The sequence below is a fragment of the Tachysurus fulvidraco genome, chromosome 4 (assembly GCF_022655615.1).
Source record: "Tachysurus fulvidraco isolate hzauxx_2018 chromosome 4, HZAU_PFXX_2.0, whole genome shotgun sequence".
Taxonomy (NCBI): Eukaryota; Metazoa; Chordata; class Actinopteri; order Siluriformes; family Bagridae; genus Tachysurus; species Tachysurus fulvidraco.
The window spans coordinates 20,790,562-20,809,567 of NC_062521.1; the positions used below are offsets into that span (position 1 = coordinate 20,790,562).

The 19,006-nt window shown below is 40.4% G+C and overlaps 2 protein-coding genes across 9 annotated transcripts in view; both read left to right on the plus strand.

Moving 5' to 3' along the window:
* zswim8 (zinc finger, SWIM-type containing 8) overlaps positions 1 to 15,098 on the plus strand; it is a 33,411-nt gene extending 18,313 nt beyond the window's left edge. Inside the window, exons 10-26 of one of the 4 annotated variants that reach the window (XM_047812113.1) lie at positions 73 to 1,333; positions 1,430 to 1,561; positions 1,955 to 2,134; positions 2,219 to 2,402; positions 2,728 to 2,826; positions 2,942 to 3,066; positions 4,317 to 4,611; positions 5,557 to 5,709; positions 5,869 to 6,091; positions 6,672 to 6,961; positions 7,072 to 7,295; positions 7,391 to 7,882; positions 8,102 to 8,351; positions 8,667 to 8,840; positions 9,382 to 9,501; positions 9,932 to 10,110; positions 13,574 to 15,098. In XM_047812113.1, the coding sequence (XP_047668069.1) occupies positions 73 to 1,333; positions 1,430 to 1,561; positions 1,955 to 2,134; positions 2,219 to 2,402; positions 2,728 to 2,826; positions 2,942 to 3,066; positions 4,317 to 4,611; positions 5,557 to 5,709; positions 5,869 to 6,091; positions 6,672 to 6,961; positions 7,072 to 7,295; positions 7,391 to 7,882; positions 8,102 to 8,351; positions 8,667 to 8,840; positions 9,382 to 9,501; positions 9,932 to 10,110; positions 13,574 to 13,777 (4,585 nt within the window). In that variant the 3' untranslated portion in view covers positions 13,778 to 15,098. The remainder of the gene's footprint in view (positions 1 to 72; positions 1,334 to 1,429; positions 1,562 to 1,954; positions 2,135 to 2,218; positions 2,403 to 2,727; positions 2,827 to 2,941; positions 3,067 to 4,316; positions 4,612 to 5,556; positions 5,710 to 5,868; positions 6,092 to 6,671; positions 6,962 to 7,071; positions 7,296 to 7,390; positions 7,883 to 8,101; positions 8,352 to 8,666; positions 8,841 to 9,381; positions 9,502 to 9,931; positions 10,111 to 13,573) is intronic. The other 3 variants (XM_047812115.1, XM_047812114.1, XM_027174932.2) reach the window with 3 other exon arrangements.
* A 1,508-nt stretch (positions 15,099 to 16,606) lies between these two features.
* The window catches only part of ndst2a (N-deacetylase/N-sulfotransferase (heparan glucosaminyl) 2a), a 106,287-nt gene continuing 103,887 nt past the window's right edge, over positions 16,607 to 19,006 (plus strand). For 4 of the 5 annotated variants that reach the window (XM_047812378.1, XM_027174901.2, XM_047812380.1 and 1 more), the window contains exon 1: positions 16,607 to 16,761. The gene's annotated coding sequence lies outside the window, so the exon portion shown is untranslated. The remainder of the gene's footprint in view (positions 16,762 to 19,006) is intronic. The other variant, XM_047812379.1, reaches the window with a different exon arrangement.

Genomic DNA, 19,006 nt, shown 5'->3' on the forward strand with positions numbered 1-19,006 from the left:
GTGGACTGCACTGGTTTCACACAGGCAGGACATATGACCCTTGAGCCCTTCTGTGTTTTTGTGTTTTACTAGGCGTTTAGAACTTGCTGCTCAACTCAAGCAGTGGCACCTTAAAGTGATTGAGATTGTGAAACGGGGACAGCATCGCAAGTCACTGGACAAACTCTTCCAGGGTTTTAAACCAGCAGTTGAGTCTTGCTACTTCAACTGGGAAGTGGCATATCCTCTGCCTGGCATCACCTACTGCAGTACAGACAAAAAGAGCGCTTCCTTTGGCTGGGCACGGGCTGTGCAGCCACAGAGAGGGCCCAAAGTAGGGACGAGCGGGGAACCTCTGGAGCCTGGCGGAGGAGGAGGTGGACGTGGTGGGGGGTCTGAATCTGGAGCTCCTGAGCACAAAATGCGTGTCTCCCACCCACCACAGCAAGAGGTGGCTGTGCGGCCCAAAGAAACCATTGTGAGCAAAAGAAAAGCCATGTCTGGAGTAAACAGTGGAGGGATGTTAGTACGTTTAGGTGGGGGTATGTCTCTATCCTTAGATGAAAGTGCAAAAGGTGCATATAAAGCTTACAGCTCTTCATTGTCTACTAGCAGCAAAGGCAAACTAATGCAGAGTGGCAAGAGTTCATGTGGAAGTTCAAATGCTGCTGGTGGGAAGCATCCAAGTGCTAAACGCCGCACTAGCAGTGAAGACAGTTCTTTGGAGCCTGATATGGCTGAGCTGAGCCTGGATGATGGCTCTAGTCTAGCATTGGGAGCAGAGGCGAGCAACACGTTTGAATTTTTGCCCCCGCCTCCTGAGATGCTACCCTCACCCAGCTCTCTGCTCAGAGAACCACCACGCAAGTACAACAACGGTAGCGGTGGTGGTGGCAACATCACCAAGGAGCGAACATTTGAGGGTAAACGTGGCATCCATGCTGCAATACCACTGGTAGCTGAAGCCCCTCACTGCTTCCCTAAAGAAAGCCCAATGGTTGCCATGGCAGTAGCAGTAGAAAAAGAGGTGGATGTAGAGGCAGAGCTTGAAGAAAATGGAGGAGATGAAGATCGAGTAGAGGATGCTCTGCCATCTATATCAGCAATGGTTACAGCTAAACCTTCTCGAAGCAGAAGAGAGGGAGAAGGAAGCAACTCAGCAGTGATGCCTGGACCACAGATCCCAGAGGCAGCAGCTGGCGGAGACCCAGTTGGTGAGGACGATTACCAGGCCTACTATCTCAGTGCAGCCTCTGAGGAAGGAGCTGAGAGAGGAGTGCCTGACAGCAACCTAGAGGAAGAACCAGATATCTTTGCTGGAATCAAACCTCTGGAGCAGGAAGGTCGGATGGAGGTGAGAAATTTTGTTAGGCATGGTTTTTTAATGATGATACCTTGTCTCATGCATAATCTATGGAATGCATTATTTAAAAACATCTGCTGTGTGTAGGTGCTGTTTGCCTGTGCAGAGGCTCTGTATGCTCATGGTTATAGTAATGAAGCATGTCGTCTGGCTGTGGAGCTGGCGAGAGATCTCCTGGCCAACCCTCCTGACCTCAAAGTGGAACAGCCACAGACAAAGGTAACAAACTGAATCAGGCAAAATATATTAGGATACACCATATGTATCTAACTAAAACATTATAAATAATTATTATGGCTGTCAAATCACAATTCAAAATAGTATGTTTAGTATTTAAATATTAATCATTTTAGAATTTTTACTGACACGGACTGAAATAACAATATTACGAAGTACTGATGTATTGTGTACGCTTAGTTTACACTTCTGTGTTAACAAAGAGAAGACATGAAATGACAGTGACCTGGATACATTACTTGATTAATATAAAAGTGAAGCAGACTCGAAATTGTGCTGTGTGGAAAAAAAACTCAATGACATACTACAGAATGTTCCATATAAACCATGATGAATTATCACATTTTGCTCTGTGTTCTGTTAACTCTCTAATAGGGCAAGAAGAGTAAGGTGTCGACGAGCAGACAGACACAAGTGGCTACCAAAGCCCTTTCCAAGGCAGCGTTCCTGCTCACAGTGCTGAGTGAGAGATTGGAGTTTCATAACCTAGCGTTCAGCACTGGTATGTTCTCATTGGAGCTCCAGAGACCTCCAGCTTCCACCAAGGCCCTGGAGGTACACACCATACTTCACATGACCAAAAATATCTTTAAGTAGATAGTATATCATGGTTCATAAATTTTGGTTTTTGTTTTTTAGGTGAAGCTGGCATATCAGGAGTCAGAGGTGGTTGCTTTGCTGAAGAAGATTCCTCTGGGACTTGTGGAGATGACCGCTATAAGGGATAGAGCTGAACAGTTACGTGACGGAAACTTCTGCGATTATCGGCCAGTTCTGCCCCTAATGCTGGCCAGTTTTATTTTTGATGTTTTGTGCACTCCAGGTGAGACTCAGCATTGCTTTTAAATTGTTTACATTTGCTCATGTAAATGATGAAGCCACAGGCAAGACCTGCTTGAAGATTCCCAATAATCATATCAGATTTACTTGTATAGTACTAATGTGTGTTTAAATGGTTTTTTTTTGTGGGTAAATAAGCAATGATGTATTTCACAAACAAGTCTAAGTATATCTCTATATATTAGATTTTTATATAAGTTCAATGTTTGTAATTTGGACAAGTAGACAGCTGGCCATATGGCTCATGTATTAAAACATGCACCAAAGATTATTAATATATTTTATTCATATAATTTTATTTTTTATAGTGGTTTCTCCTACGGGTTCACGGCCACCCAGTCGTAACCGTAACAATGAGATGCCAGGTGATGAGGAGCTGGGCTTTGAGGCTGCTGTTGCTGCTTTAGGTGGGATCGAATGTAGTGACTCTTCACCGTAATGTGCATCTGAAGTACGTTGAACCAATTACTAAATCAGTTATACAACTTACAGCAAGCGTGTTTGTCTTTTTGCTGTGGGCAGGTATGAAGACTACAGTTAGTGAAGCAGAGCACCCTTTGCTCTGTGAAGGCACTAGAAGGGAGAAAGGAGACCTCGCTTTGGCTCTTATGATCACCTACAAGGATGACCAGAGCAAGCTGAAAAAGGCTCGTATTGGTTTTATCACAATTATATTTCGTAGAAATACTTATTTTTATTCAAATATAAATAACAAATGTATCTCAAATATAATTCTTATTCAATTGCTATTAGCATAGTCATGTTGCTCAGCTCATTGAATTAAAAAAAAAAAAAAAGTAAAGATCCACAGGTGGAAACGACTTAATTCACCATACAAATTTGTTTTCTTTTGCAACATTGTGTTTTGAAAGCAGCAATGGGCAAATTTAAATAACAAGAGCGGTATATATAATGACTAAAATGTATATCAATAAGTACTGTCTATAAAAAAAGGGGTATTTTAACTCAAATTAAAGTCAAACAAGTATATTAAAAAAGTGAAATTAAAATAAAAGTTTAGGTTTGGTTTAATTTTCTTTCTTTATAAGCCATAATCCATATAATCTATGGATAAGAAACTAGATTCACCTCTGATGAAGTGAGAAGAAAGAAAGGATCTGCTCATGATCCAAAACATAGAAGCTCATCAGTCAAGCACAGTGAAGGTAGTGTCATGGCTTGTGCTTGCATGGCTGTTTCTTTAACAGACTCACTAGTCTGTATTGACGATGGAACTCATTACAGTAGCAGAATGGAGCCACAATTCTACAGGAACATTTTGTCTGCCAATTTATAGAGAAATTCATCCAGTCTAATTGCGTGTAACTTCATGCAGCAGAAAGAATGACCAGAAACACATTGCCAACAAAACAGTGGACTTCATCAAGCTGAAAAAAGTCCAAGGTTTTAATCTGGTTATGTCAATCACCAGACCATAACCCAATTGAGCAGTATTTCAGCTTCTGGAGAAGAGACTAAAGGGAAAAAGGCTCATGAAACAAACAACAACTGAAAGAAGCTGTGGCACAAACCTGGAAAACTGTCATAAAAGAGAGGGATGTGGTAAATTAGTGATAAAGGTGTTGGACTACTGATCAGAAGGTTGTGAGTTCATATCTCTGGTCCACCAAGCTGCCACTGCTGGGCCCATGAGCAAGGCCCTTAACCCTCAATTGTTTTGTTGTATAAAATGTGGTTAAGTGTCAGTCACTCTGGATAAGTGTGTCTGAGAATGAAGACTGCAACAGTTTTAAATCTTAATTGTATAGCAAAAACAAAAGTGGCCTTGTTGTTTCAATACTTTTGGAGGATGCAGTATATATTGCAGTCGTCCTCTGAATTTCTAATAAATCATTTCATTTTAATTTTAACAGATTTGCACGCCTTTTGTTTACAGATTTTAGACAAGCTTCTTGACCGTGAGAGTCAGACTCATAAGCCCCAGACTCTCAGCTCATTCTACTCCAGTAAACCAGCAACAGGTAGCCAGAAGAGTCCATCTAAACATGCGACTCATGGAAGCAGTGCCACGGGAAGTGTGTCTAAACATGCAGCGCCAGCTACGTCAGGAGGCTCCACCTCTGTGCAAGGTGCCTCAGGTGGTGGCGTGGCTGGGCAGCAGGGTGGGCTGACGGGCTCTGGGGTTCAGGGCACGGCATCGGGAGAGGCAGCCAACGAGAGCCGAGAGCAAGGTGAGTTTCTCCGTGCAATATTTTTGGAAGCTTATTTGCCTGACTTCTCTGCACCTCAAATAGGCAATTAAATAATATTGCTTTATGCTCACACGAGCCATTTGGGATTCACATAAAAATGCAATGCAACTGGGACAGTTATGTGACCTAAATTATGTCACTTTATAAACAACAGATTAAGGTTAAGCAGTGCCTAGGTCACTTATGAGACTGTATTTCTTTTCTTTCCTTTTACTTACAGACATGTATATTTATTTGTTTCAGTAATAGTTCTGGGTGTTCTTGCATCTGCTCGCTAAATTTAAGTTCATTTGCATCATCACTGGCCTACATTACACCATTTAAGTCATTGTTGCCACCTACTGGATATATTCTGAACTTCAATAACACATGGCAAATTATTGTGAATACGGCTTTGAGAGTGAATATTAGGAAATGCCTATGAGCGTTCAAAGACTATAAAATGCTGCTCTGAATAGATATATCATTATCCACGGTCACCTTAGTCACCTCAGGCTTGCTCATTTGGGATAAATATAAACTTTTTGTACAATATATTTTTTATGTTCTGCTTTCCGACAACGTCCATTGCTAAAAGCATTATGCAACTGCAATTGAATTATTTACAACATCTGAAAACTATATGTGAATTTTGTCGAAGATAAGACAGTATATCTGTATATGACAGGGTTAGAGGTTAGAGTATGACAGCTCTGGCCCAGAGATACCATCTTTGAGATTTTCATTCAGTCTTTGTACTTAGCCATCATCTTTGCTTTTTTACCTATTTAAGGCCTAAAGAGAAACTACTAGCTCTTTAGTTGGGTTATGAAAGCAAAAGTATATATTAAAAAGAAATGCAGACCGTCAAACATGTTTTTGCTCATAGCCTCTTAACTATGCTTATGGATGAGAGGTTTTTTTGTTTTGTTTATGTTTGGGCAGATGGAGCTCAGTCTTCCTCGTGTGAGCAGCAGAATGAGGTGGCTTCTTTTAAGCCTGAGGGCACGGTGCCCAGCCGCCTGGCACTAGGTGGCCGTGGAGCCTATGGATCACGCTGCTGGGGTTCACCTGTACGGCAGAAAAAGAAGCACACTGGTATGAATTTGTATTGACTTAAAGCCTGTGTTCATTTAAGTGTCAATTTTTTTGTCAACTCTACATAATAAATGTGTTAAATGCTTGCATTTAATCCCATGTTAGTATTATTTGTGATGCTTTTCTGTGTATTCACCTGGTGGCTGTGTGGTCTTTCAGGGATGGCGAGCATCGACAGCAGCGCTCCTGAGACCACCTCTGACAGTTCCCCCACACTCAGTCGTCGTCCTTTGAGGGGTGGATGGGCAGCGTCGTCTTGGGGAAGGGGTCAAGACAGTGACAGCATCAGCAGTTCGTCTTCTGATTCGTTGGGCTCCTCGTCATCCAGCGGGTCACGCAGAGCTGGAGGAGGAGCCAGAGCTAAGAGCACTGACACCAGCAGGTGAGGCGTAAATCCAGATGAATGCTTTTATCTGGCTTATTTGGAATACTGATATTTGAAAGTAATTGATTCACACGTGAAAACAAGTTTGGACCTGCGCCATGCCAAATATATGCAGCTTTAAGTATGTTGTATATAACCGTAAATATGTTGACTACATAGAAGCTGAATCTCTTCCTTCAAGTTGTCTTATGTTAAAAGTAAAAAAAAATCAACCTTATTGTGTATTAAAATGTCTGCTGAATTCTTTCGGTAAGCTAACATAGAAACTTATTTGAGGACAGATTAAGTAGCCAGTAACAAAAGTTATAAGAAATGCTTACAGATGTCTATGAAAACTGGCAATTTTGAAATATCTCCTTATTCATAAAAAAAACATCTAGGCTTTAGAAGTTTGTAGAGGAGGTGAAATCAGTTTTTTTGTTTAAAGTGTATGTTCTGATTACGATCTGATTTGTTAAAACGATTATACATTATCACATTGTCAAGAAACATCGCTAGGGGAAGTTCATTCCACCACCTCGCTGCAAGAACCGAAGAAACACACTTCTGATTTTTGTATTTAATTTTTTTTGAACAGGTATAAAGGGCGTCGCCCTGAATGCCACGCTCCTCATGTGCCCAACCAGCCATCAGAAGCGGCAGCTCACTTCTACTTTGAACTGGCCAAGACTGTGCTGGTGAAGGCTGGAGGAAACAGTTCAACCTCCATCTTTACTCAGCCTTCCGCCAGTGGGGGCCACCAGGGGCCTCACCGCAACCTGCACCTGTGTGCCTTCGAGATTGGCCTGTATGCCTTAGGCCTGCACAACTTTGTTTCTCCCAACTGGCTGTCTAGGACCTATTCATCTCATGTGTCCTGGATCACAGGTGAGTAAAAAGATATTTTTGTGTAGATTAGAGCTGACGATCCAAAATGTTTCAGAATTATAAGACTGTTTTGACACATCAAAAAAAAATTTATTCTGTTTTTTTTAAAGGCCAAGCTATGGAGATTGGCAGTGCAGCTCTTAATATCCTTGTGGAGTGTTGGGACGGTCATCTCACCCCTCCGGAGGTGGCGTCACTGGCAGATCGGGCATCACGGGCCCGTGATCCCAACATGGTACGAGCTGCAGCTGAACTTGCACTGAGCTGTCTACCTCATGCTCATGCCCTAAACCCCAACGAAATCCAGAGGGCACTGGTGCAGTGCAAAGAGCAGGTACATTAAACGCTGTTATTAATAATAATAAATTCAACTCCGTGTAATTAAACAACTGCATGTGCATAATTTCCCAGAATTTGCTCTTTTTCCAGGATAACGTGATGCTGGAGAAGGCATGCATGGCAGTAGAGGAGGCAGCGAAGGGAGGAGGTGTGTATCCTGAGGTACTCTTTGAGGTGGCTCATCAGTGGTACTGGCTGTATGAACAGACAGTGGGTGGAGTCTCTGCAGCACAGAGGGAGGGGCCAAACCGGTGCGGCGCAAACGGTGGAACGGCTCGGAGACCTCCAGAAGGGAACTGCGGTGTGTTGGAGAGCTCTGTAGTCATGGACTCGGCCGGCTTAGCAGCTGTTACTGCATCGGTCAGCACAGCTGCTGTTGTGCCAGTCATATCAGTGGGATCTACCCTCTACCAGTCACACACACTGCCGGGCACAGCCATGGCACACACGGCAGGTCTGCACCCCTATACCACTATCCAAGCCCATCTGCCTACTGTCTGCACCCAGCAGTATCTGGGCCATCAACTTCAGCATGTCCCGCGACCTGCTGTCTTCCCTGTGTCTAGTTCTGCATATCCACAGGTTTGTCGGAGCTGTTATTTTGTAATTAACTGACTCGGTTGTATTTGAGTGGATTATCTAGCTTTGTTAATTGAAACTCTTAAAGTGAGCAGGAGAAGGCAAAAGTAGACCAACTCAATATGCTCACTTTTTTACTCCCAGTATTCAATTCCATATTATCTTATTAAGAATCTTATCAACTGACATTTACAAGAATTAAAACTGTTTGTGTACCCATAGGTGTCTCTTACAGGTGTAAATGTAATTGAGTTGGCTTCCTGTGCTCTCTCTCAGGGAATGCATCCTGCCTTTATTGGTGCACAATACCCATTCTCTGTAGCCTCTGGGCCTCATCCGCCCATGGCAGCAACTGCAGTTACCTTCCCCGGAGTCCCCGTACCATCCATGACTCAGATTGCTGTCCACCCCTACCACACTGCTGAGGCAGGGTTACCCCTCAGCACTACTGTGGCAGGTGAGAGGAGAGAGAGTGAGTGGAAGCAAGTGTGTGTGTAACAGAGCTGATCTCCTTGGTTTTGTTGTAGAATAAATAATGTGTATTGTTTATTCTTATTAAATGCCTATGCTTCCAGAAGGAGAAATATATGGTTAAAAGTATAAGGATCAAAGTTGTATTGACTTAATGTTGTCTCTGCTTAGTTGAGTTTCCATGAAATTGGGTTTGTTTCAAAGATTAACACTGGTAGCTAATGTAGATTTACTATAGTAGGGGAAAAAACTGATTTCCTTATACAAGGTTTCATCAGCAGACATTTTCTTAACCCATATTTTTGTCTTTCCTAAGTGGGTGGGGTTCACTCAGGCACCACCATCCAGGCCATTCAGGGGACATCGCTTCCTGGTCTGTCTTCTCAGCCACCTTCTTTGGTCAGTGCTCCCTTTCCCATGGAAGACGAGCAGCACAGTCAGCCTGTCAGCCAGCAGGGGCTGCACTATCTGCACTCAGCCTACAGAGTTGGTAAGGAAGACTGATAAATCAGCTAAAGGTCCCACGCTGTGGCAGTCCCAACTAAAATTTAGTATATTATAATTCCTATTTATTCCGAGTTTTATGCCTTATCCAAAAAAAAAAAGGATAACCATTCTGCTATATTGAGTAACAGCTGAAACAAACAGTTGAAACTTTCTGCCTTTTCTTAATAGCTCATGGTCTTAATGATCCATCTGCTTTAAGAGCTGGTTCATGAGACCGGAGAATGGAGCACAGAAAACTTTTAGAGATCAGTGATTTGATGTAGTTTTGTAATACACGTCTTTGGGAAAAACCTAGAGTCTTATTAGAAAAGGAAACCTAAAGAAAAAGCCGGAGGTGAGTTTGGAGCCATGCTGTGGCAGTGATGCAGGTGTTATGCCTTAAGAAATATTAATGTATACGTGACAGATGTTTTATTACCTTCCTATGGGAAAGTTTAGCAAATTAACAAGATGAATAGCTGTTGGTGTATGAGTAAGTGGCAAGTGGGTAAGTGCTGATGCAAGTGGTTTATGTTCTCTTGCAGGTATGCTGGCACTGGAGATGCTGGGTAGGAGAGCTCACAATGACCATCCTAACAACTTCTCCCGCAGCCCTCCGTACACAGAGGACGTGAAATGGCTGCTAGGCCTTGCTGCAAGACTGGGTAACTCTGTCATTTCCAGAATACAGCTTTAGAAAAAAGCAGCTTCTTTGAGCTGGTTTGTAGTTTTCTGCTCTCTTGCAGTAATGACTGGTGGGATCGGATGATAAATGTAAAACAACATGATGTAATAGCTTGTGTAGCGAGGAGAGAAAGATACTGAATCATCTATAAGGAGTGGTACAAGGGGAGTACATTTTGTGGGTATTATACAAGAGCACTTAATCATAAAACGTGCTGTTTGGGTCAGTGGATTAGGTTCATGTACAATAATTTTTAAAAAGTACTGTACGAAAGATCTGCACATACAGATCCTTATTTTTTTTTGTGCTAGCTCCTTTTTTTTTTTTTTTTTTAAATATCATTTTCTGTCATGAAGTCTTATTTAACTTTCTGGGACTGTTTTTCCTGCTCCTTCTGTCTCTGTCTCCAGGTGTGAATTATGTCTATCAGTTCTGCGTGGGGGCTGCCAAAGGTGTGCTGAGTCCATTCGTGCTGCAGGAGATCATTATGGAGGCTCTGCAAAGGCTGAATCCTGCACACATTCACGCCCACCTCCGCACTCCTGCCTTCCACCAGCTCGTACAGCGCTGCCAGCAAGCCTACCTGCAGGTGAGACGCACGAAGCTAAGAATTTTACAACCAAACTCTCAACCTACTTGACGTGACATGACTAAGTATGGTGACCCATACTCAGAATTCGTTCTCTGCATTTGACCCATCCAAAGTGCACACACACAGCATTGAGCACACACACCGTGAACACACACCTACACCTGGAGCAGTGGGCAGCCATTTATGCTGCAGCACCCGGGGAGTTCGGTGGTTGGGGGCTTCGGTGGCTTGCTCAAGGGCACCTCAGTCGTGGACGGCCCGAGACTCGAACCCACAACCTTAGGATTACGAGTCAGACACTCTAACCATTAGGCCACGACTTGCCCCTTTTTTGCTTGTTGTTTTTGCCTTGTTTCCCTTGTTGTTCAATTTACAATTAAAAGCATGTGCCAGAAAACTAGTTTAGAAACCTGTGTAAACTTAGCAGCAGTATGGTGTTTACTTTTGCCAAGTGCAGAGGAGGGATTTCTTTGAGCTAAGAAAGGATAATGTCTTCTTAAGGATATGCTTAAAAGTATTCAGTCCTTTTATTTTCCTATATAGATTAGAGATATAATTGTATACAAATACATTATTTGGAAAGGACAGTACAGTTATAGCAGTTCTAAAAGGGGTAAAAGGGTTTTTTCAAATTTTTTTTTATTAAATAATCCCTGGTTTGCTCTAGTAGCCTGAACGAAACCCTAAACCAACTTACTAAATTCTAAAATAAGGAATTTTTCTTCCACATTTCTGATCAATTTTTCATACAAAGCAGATCTCCAAAAGAAAATATAAAATATTAACGTTTTTTTTACATTTTATTTTATTTATTTATTTAATTTATTTAATTTATTTATTTATCTATCTATCTATCTATCTATCTATCTATCTATCTATCTATCTATCTATCTATCTATCTATCTATCTATCTATCTATCTATCAGTCTTTAATAAAAGTTCTTCATTGTTATTAAAAGAAAAAAGAAAAATCATAGAGACATATTAATAAAGGCATTTTAGAGGACGTCGTTTACATTAGCGGCAGAACTGCGAGTTCACTGGACACCTAATGATGCTGATCCTTCTGGGAATGTAGCAATCCCTGAAAGGTGGCCATCGATCAACTGTAATCAGTTCTTGGATTTCTGAAAGATGCTGTTATGAACTGTAGATACCCAGTCATCTCAGTCACATTAGAAAGAGATCCACAGAGCATCTGGTCGAAACTAGTTATGAGCTCACTGAGTAACTGCAGTAATTTGGTGTCGGCTAAAGTTCTGTATACCTACTTTTAGTGTTTTCCGGATAAAACACATATGCAGATATTTTGAGCATTTAATAGATACATATAGATGTGTAACCTGTATATAAATAAAGGCCATGGGTCCTTAAACAATTTCTGAAATTTACATGAAAGTTCTTCCATATGCAGTTAATGCTGGTTTGGATAGCATTCGACAGTGAATCTCACCCACACTATATACTGTTAGGTAAAAACTGGGTGGTAAAGTAGCATTAAAAAAACAAACATAAGGTAAAGTAAATTCTATTTAAAAAGTGTCTGGATGACACGAGTACTTCAGTTAGAAAAAAAATCTACATGATAACTTTTTTGTTCATGTGAGCCAAACAAAATGTGGTTTTATATCCATGAGCCAAATGTTTCAGATTTCAATAGGCCTTGCAAAATCTTAATTATGTACAACTGAGAATATCTGAGACTACGCCACCCTATATATATAACATGTATAAAAGCCTTAAATTTTAGAAAAGAAATTGCAGCAGTAATAAGAGAAATTTATAGAACGGCCGTAGGTTCCATTCTGGGAAGACTAGGGACACTGTAGCTGATAACATGCCCATCACTGATGCTGACAATTGGATGGCAAGTTTGAGCAATATTTCTGTGGCTTGCTTAATTTGTGCTTATGAAAATACATGAAAGACAGCTAGTATGAGTCAGACACCGAGCGTGACAGACAGGGAGACACTGCATGAGGGGTTCTCGCTTTCTTTTCTGCCAGCAGCTTTCAGGCCACGGGCTGTCAGTGTGTGTTAGACGCTCTCTCATCAGCACAGCCCACCGAGCAAGCACACTCCCACTCCCCCTCACCTCTATAAACACTATGCCATATACTATTTATATTCACTGAGGGCAGCAGTCAGAGGAGCTCGCCTCAGAATCTTAACTTGGCACATCTAAGATATGTGAATCTTAGACGTAAAGTTGTCTTTTATGAAAGGAAATGTCTTACCTCTGGTCACGGCTGCTTAAAAATATTAACATTCTGATTAAATACAAGTGTGAATCACAAAAAACAGAGGATTAAAAATACACTTTTGGCAGTTTTTCACCTCTGACAATAGTGCAAGCTCGAGCACTAGAGCAAAATAGCACAGAAGGTACGAAGGTTCCGTGTCTTTTGAAAAGAGCCATAATTCTTAAAAACCTTAAATTCCTTTTAGCCTTTCCTTTTATTCAGATCAGTGTTTCAGAAATGTCAATCAACATGTACACTATTTAAACACACACCCAGCGTGATTTAGAAACCGCACCATGTCTTCAGTGAAGACCGGCTTAACATTCCTTCTCAGAACAACAAAATTGTGTTTACATGTAGCGACTCTTTAATTAACTATCAATCACATGTTACTCTTATCTTTGTCGAGAGCCTACATTTGATTTCTTGGATGTTGCAACCAGCAGTACAAGCTGCCTAACTCTCCTGCAATATCAGCACAGACTCTTGTTTGTTGATATGCAGGAGAGACTGTGGTACTAAATCACTCTCCCCATGCGTGTCTAACGAGATGACGTGGCATTCTCAGGCAGAAATCTACCCTGAATGGCAGTGAGGGATTGTGCTGGAGAAAAATATGTTCCATATGCTGTCTTTCTTTGGTAGAATCCAATTTGATTTCTTGTTGAATTCAAGGTACAGAGATATGATTAGAATACGATTGTTTATACATCTCGTTTTCCGTCGTATACAAAACACTTACTACAATACACTTGTTTTCCACTATATCATAGCACTTTGATATTTTTTTTTGCACAATGCCATACACTGAGGGTTAAGTCTTTTAAAGTAGATCATGTTTTAATTTTCCATAGATTTTTTTTTTATAGACCGTATAGGTGGACAAACTTTTATTAGTGCATCGGTCTGCTAAATTCTACTTTTCTTTATCAAATTCTACTTTTATTAGTTATATCAGTGCATCAGTCCGATAAAAATATCCAAAAGCCTGGAGACATCCGTGGCTTGTCCCAGTTGTCCAAGCTAATGACGTTGTCAGTTCAGGGTTTGCACATAAGCTGTTTTTCCGCAGGCTTGTCTTTTACTCATGTGAAATAAAGTGACATTTTGGCTATAAAGGCAGAGTATTTCAAAGCAGAACCACAATCCCTTTCTATGAGTATCGTTCAAGCTGTTCTGCTGTTGACTAATTTCATGTTTTCTCATTCCTCAAACAGTACATCAACTATCGGCTGATCCACCTGACCCCGGCAGACTACGATGACTTTGTCAACATAATTCGAAGTGCCCGCGGGGCATTCTGTCTCACCCCCATGGGAATGATGCAGTTCAACGATGTTCTGCAGACCCTCAAGAGAGGGAAGCAGACCAAGGAGCTGTGGCAGCGAATCTCGCTGGAGATGGCAACGTTTTCACCCTGAATGCTCCACCACCAGCAGGCACTGACTGACTGAACTGCAGCTCGCCCGAGAGCTCAGCCCAAGCCTAGTGTGAACCACAGCGCCCCATGCAGAGCCCGAACCCATCACTGGCAGCACAATCTGTCCTCCTCTTGGTCCTGTATTACTCCAGGATGTGCAATCTCATGGAGTTTCTGAGACATGGGGGGGAAAATACTTGTGTTAAAAGGATCCTTCCCTTATTATCGAACCCATTGTCGTGTCTGTTTTTTTTTTTGTGTGATGTCGAGTAAATTATGACTAGTGTTTTATCTTAAAATCTGTTGTTTTTCCTCTTTTCACTCTGTTGATGCTCTGCTTCACTGACTTTTAGTTGTATGGTTATTGAAATACAAAAACAAGTTTGTTTTTTTGTTCCTTCATTAGTTTTGTTGATGTTGATTCAAATTTGAATGAAAACTAAATGTCAGACTCATACTGCAACATTCCTCTGCTTCTGGAGGAGTGAGCCTCCGCTGGGCATAAAGGATTACAGCGTCGGATACTCGGTGTATGAACGAGGGAACGAGAACATCTTTTATTAAAAGAAGGAAACGGACATTTAATAGGAAACAATAATCCAGTACGGGTGAGGATTCTTCTACGTTTTGTTTTATTCTTTGTTTTTTGATATTTTGTATAGTGTGGTGTGAGCAGAGAACAGTTTATGGAATGAAAGTGACTGCTAGCTGAGTTCCCTTTTCCAGCTGGCTGTAGGTGGCGAGGGCTTGAGGTTTTGGAGCACAGAAGTTTGGCTGGACCAGATTTTTTATTTTTTTTTTGGAACCTACATGACTTTTTCAAAAATGTATCTATTATAAGTCCACTGCCAACAGGCTCTTGTCCTTCCACTCTTTTCTTCAACATTAAACTTAACAGATTTTTTTATTTTCTGTGCTTGTGTATTCATTATCGAATGTGGATGTGCACACACAGGCAAAAGTAGTACTCTCCTTTTATCTCAGATCTCATTAATGGCTCTGTCCTTGAGCACACACACACACACGTGTGCTTTTGATGTTAACCTAAAGAGCTGGTCCATTGCCAGGTTCCTGTGTTCCAGCATCAAGTCTGACTCCCACTTTGGAGCTCACTAGTAGGGAATGATTGTAGAAATTGTACTGTGATATTTTTGTATTCTTCAAAGTGTAGCTTGATTGGGAAGAAGATATATAAATATATATGAATATATAAACTGTGCTGATTGCAAATGGTTGTAATCTAGACTAAAGGAAAATGGAAAAGACAAAAAGCAATATTGAATATGTAGAGTTTACTTAATAAAGATAACTCAAAACACTAATTTTGTGGTCTTCTGTGTTACAATTACAAAATTACAAACCTGGGTTTGGGTTTCATGTCATACTTGAGGATTTGTGCTTTATTTCTTGTAACTACTGATGTCTTAAGATGGAGCGAGAGGTTTTTCTTTTGGCCTCACAAACCCTCAACAAACTGGAAAAACACTTTACATTTGCAATACATTAACAATGGAATTGAAGTTTGTGTTGAACATCAGGCATGTAATGTACATTGAGTGCTGCAGAAGAGGAAGAAATTATAAAGCCGTAAAAACTCCCACAAGGAAATTAATATTCTGATTTTCAATCATAAATTATTTTTTTATTTATTTTAGAAGAAGAATTTTTTTTGCCGATTACTCATTTGGAAATTTGCAGGATGCCCAAATCCAGGAATAAATAAGAATTCCCAAGTGAGACCATTGAAATCAAATGAATATACATGATAAATGTGTTTTTGTGTCAGTATGTCTGATTCACTTTGGTTTATTTCCAATTGTAAAAACATTCTAGGATAACCAAGGTGCAAATTTACATAAAAAAGGGTTAGGGTTAGCAGATCAAACAAATAGATGGACAAATGTTAAATTTTAACAATGTAATTTATGATTAGCCTTTATTTTCTATAAAGATTAGATAGATTATTTTAAATAATAGATTATCTTTTATTTTAAAAAAGTTCTTATTTTAAGCATTTTGTATTTGAAATGATCATGAAAATCATTTTATTTTTGAATTTTTTTTAATGATTGAGGGATTATGTAAGGATACATTGAAAAACTTTAAATCTGTGCAGACTTAAGTTTATTTTAAACTTAATTTTATTTTTTAAATTAGTTTTTAGAAATGTACTGACGAGTGTTTACGTGTATGTCGCCACCAGGGGGCGCACTAAGTCGAGATTTCCTACTTACTAGAACTTCATATTCGCGTTTAACGGACCCCAATCTACTTGTAGAAAGGTTTAATGTTTATAATAACTAAATGAGTTGCAATTGATTTTGACCTGTAACTAATTCGAGTTAAATATACACAGCATTTTACATGCGACTTCGCCCAATACGGTTTTTTATATATAGAAATAAATAAGTAATCTATAAGCTGTGTGGAACCTGTTACTGCAGACAATTGTACGTTTGAGGAGTTGTATTAAACCTGTTTCAGGTGTAATACAGGTTTAAAATGCATACTTCATTAATTAGAGACTTCCCACAAACTTCCCTCCATTGAGTTTCTTTACCTGAAAAAAACACTGAAAGGAGGCGCTCGCTTGTGGAAGATACCATCGCTGATTTCTCACGTGGGGGAGGCTATAAATCATCTTTTCCCTTTCAAAAAGCTAGAATCTGTATAGTTAAATCCGCGTAACCGAAACAATACAAACCGTTCCAAGTAATACGTCTTTTATCATTTCAACGAAGTATCTACAAAATGTACTTGTTTATATTGTCTAAGAATGTTACTTGCCCCTATTTTCCCGGCGGATTTGGTTTGGCCCAGAGAATCGGCTCAGGAGTCGGACTCAGGAGCATCACACAGCCGAATGAAGATGGCGGATTTGTAGACGATGCTGTCAACAAGACTTAGAATAAGCAGCTCTTTCAAAACTTACTCGGTATCCAGATGTTCATTTTTGGATGGTCGGGTTTCAGATGATGACTTATTGTGAGTTAAGTTTTATTGAACATGATTTAAATAACATTTCATTACTCCACTCTGTCGGTGAGTAACGAATGCTAACCTCAGTAATGTGTGTGCGCGCGCGCTTGTGTGTGTGTGTGTGTGTGTGTGTGCCCGCGCGCGCGCGTGTGTGAGAGAGAAAAAGAAAGACAGGGAGAGAAAAAGAGAGACACACACACACACACACAGACAGACAGACAGACAGACAGACACACACAGAGCGAGAGAGAGACACAGAGAGAGAGAGAGAGACACACACACAGAGAGAGACACACACACAGACACAGAGAGAGAGAGAGAGAGAGAGAGAGAGACACACACAGAGCGAGAGTGATAGAGAGACACACAGAGCGAGAGAGACACACACAGAGCGAGAGAGACACACACACACACACAGAGAGAGACACACACACAGAAAGACACACACAGAGAGAGAGACAGACAGAGACACAGAGAGATTGAGACAGCGAAAGACAGAGAGAGACACACAGAGAAAGAGAGAATTTTAAATAACATTATACCATTACGCTGTTGACTTGGACTAAAGATTAAGTATGCTTTCTTTTCACTACAAACACTTTTCTATGCCCCATTCAGAAGTGTATTAGGACTGAAGCCTGTAGACACAAATCAGTGTTGTGCTGCGTACATCATCTCGCCCACTTTTTGTGTTGTCATGTTAAAGATTTAATCTGATGTCCAGTGCTTGTGTATTTTTATTATTATTATTATTATTATTGTTGTTGTTATTATTATTATTATTGTTAATCTTACTTGGTTAAAATCTTCCAAATCTTCATGCACACAAGGTAGTTTGTAGAAATTGTATATCGTGATGTTATTTTTAATTAAGAAACATATATAAATCTTGCTCTTGTTTTGTTAAAGCAGGATCTTCCCATGTTCTATTCTGCTTTTAGTCTCTTTCACTCGCACGAGTTGGATTTTTGTGCGAGATTTAGTGAAACTCCTTTTTAGCAGTTGTGTCAGACACGTGGCGTGGTGTCGACGAGTGAAGAAAACACTTATTTCATCAGCATCATTGTTCATGTTGTGTTTCGTCTAGACCATTTTAAACAAATAAACAAAAACGCGACTAGTCCTGTGAGCTTATTGAACACACCTCTGGAAGCTCAGCAGTTCAGTCGTGTCCTTTTATTGAGCATCTCTACATCTTGTGGAATCTGGTTATCTGATGCGTGCTTCAAGGATCACGCGTGACGACGTGTGTCCGTCTGTCTGCAGTTTCTTTTCAATACACTTTTTTCTTCCCTCTGCAATTTTGCTTTGGGAATCCATTAACATAAGCAGCACCTGTTTGCTGGGTTGGCAGAAATTGTGGGCTGCCATTACAAAAATTGCTTTCGTGAGTTAGTGACACTTAATAGATTAACTTTCTGCCGGTGCTTTTAACTTCATTTCTTTAAAGCACTTGAGATTTAAAAACTCCACACGTAAGCTGAAATCGTTTAATATGATTCACGCACACTTGCTCCAGGCCAAATATTCACAAATATATCCTAGATGTATAGGTCATCATGTTTTAGGCTCAGACCATGAATCTGTTTTAATTTCTCTGAAGGAAGCAAACCTTATGTTGAACGTTGCTTTGGGCGTGAAACGATTTCACAGACACAAAGAGGACAAGCCATCAGAGAAGGCTGGGGTGTGTTAATTAGTCACAGCGACTCTATATGTATGCATCGTCTGCTCTGAACGGTATCAGCCTTCACATGAGGTGAAGTTTCGAGCACAGCGTATTACTTTTCACTCTTGGACGTTACTGATTTTGTTTCTCTCTTTATAAATTTAATGCATGATTATTTATCACGACGGAAGACAGAATCGAAGGGCAAAGTAGAAACGTTCAAGATCTTCATCCTTCAGAATGATTATAGGTAGTTTATTACTATTAAGTTTTAATTATTGGCTTGTGCGATTATTTAAATCTTTATGTAGAGATGTATCTCGAAATGGTCAGCAAGCAGGCAGCATGTGTTTGGTGTCGAACTGTTTGCAGAGCAGAAAAGAAGAGTTTCTAATAATAGAAATAAACTCTTTTGTTTTCATTTTTATACCGAATATGGTGGTTTTGTTTTATGACCTGTTCGAGTAGTGGTAGCACCGTATCGATTTATTTTTTGTGTGTCGCCTACAATATTTAAACCTTTTATTGTCAGAAAGCTTGACTGTCTTGTTTGGAGAGGTTTGAAGTGTTATGGAAGCCCTC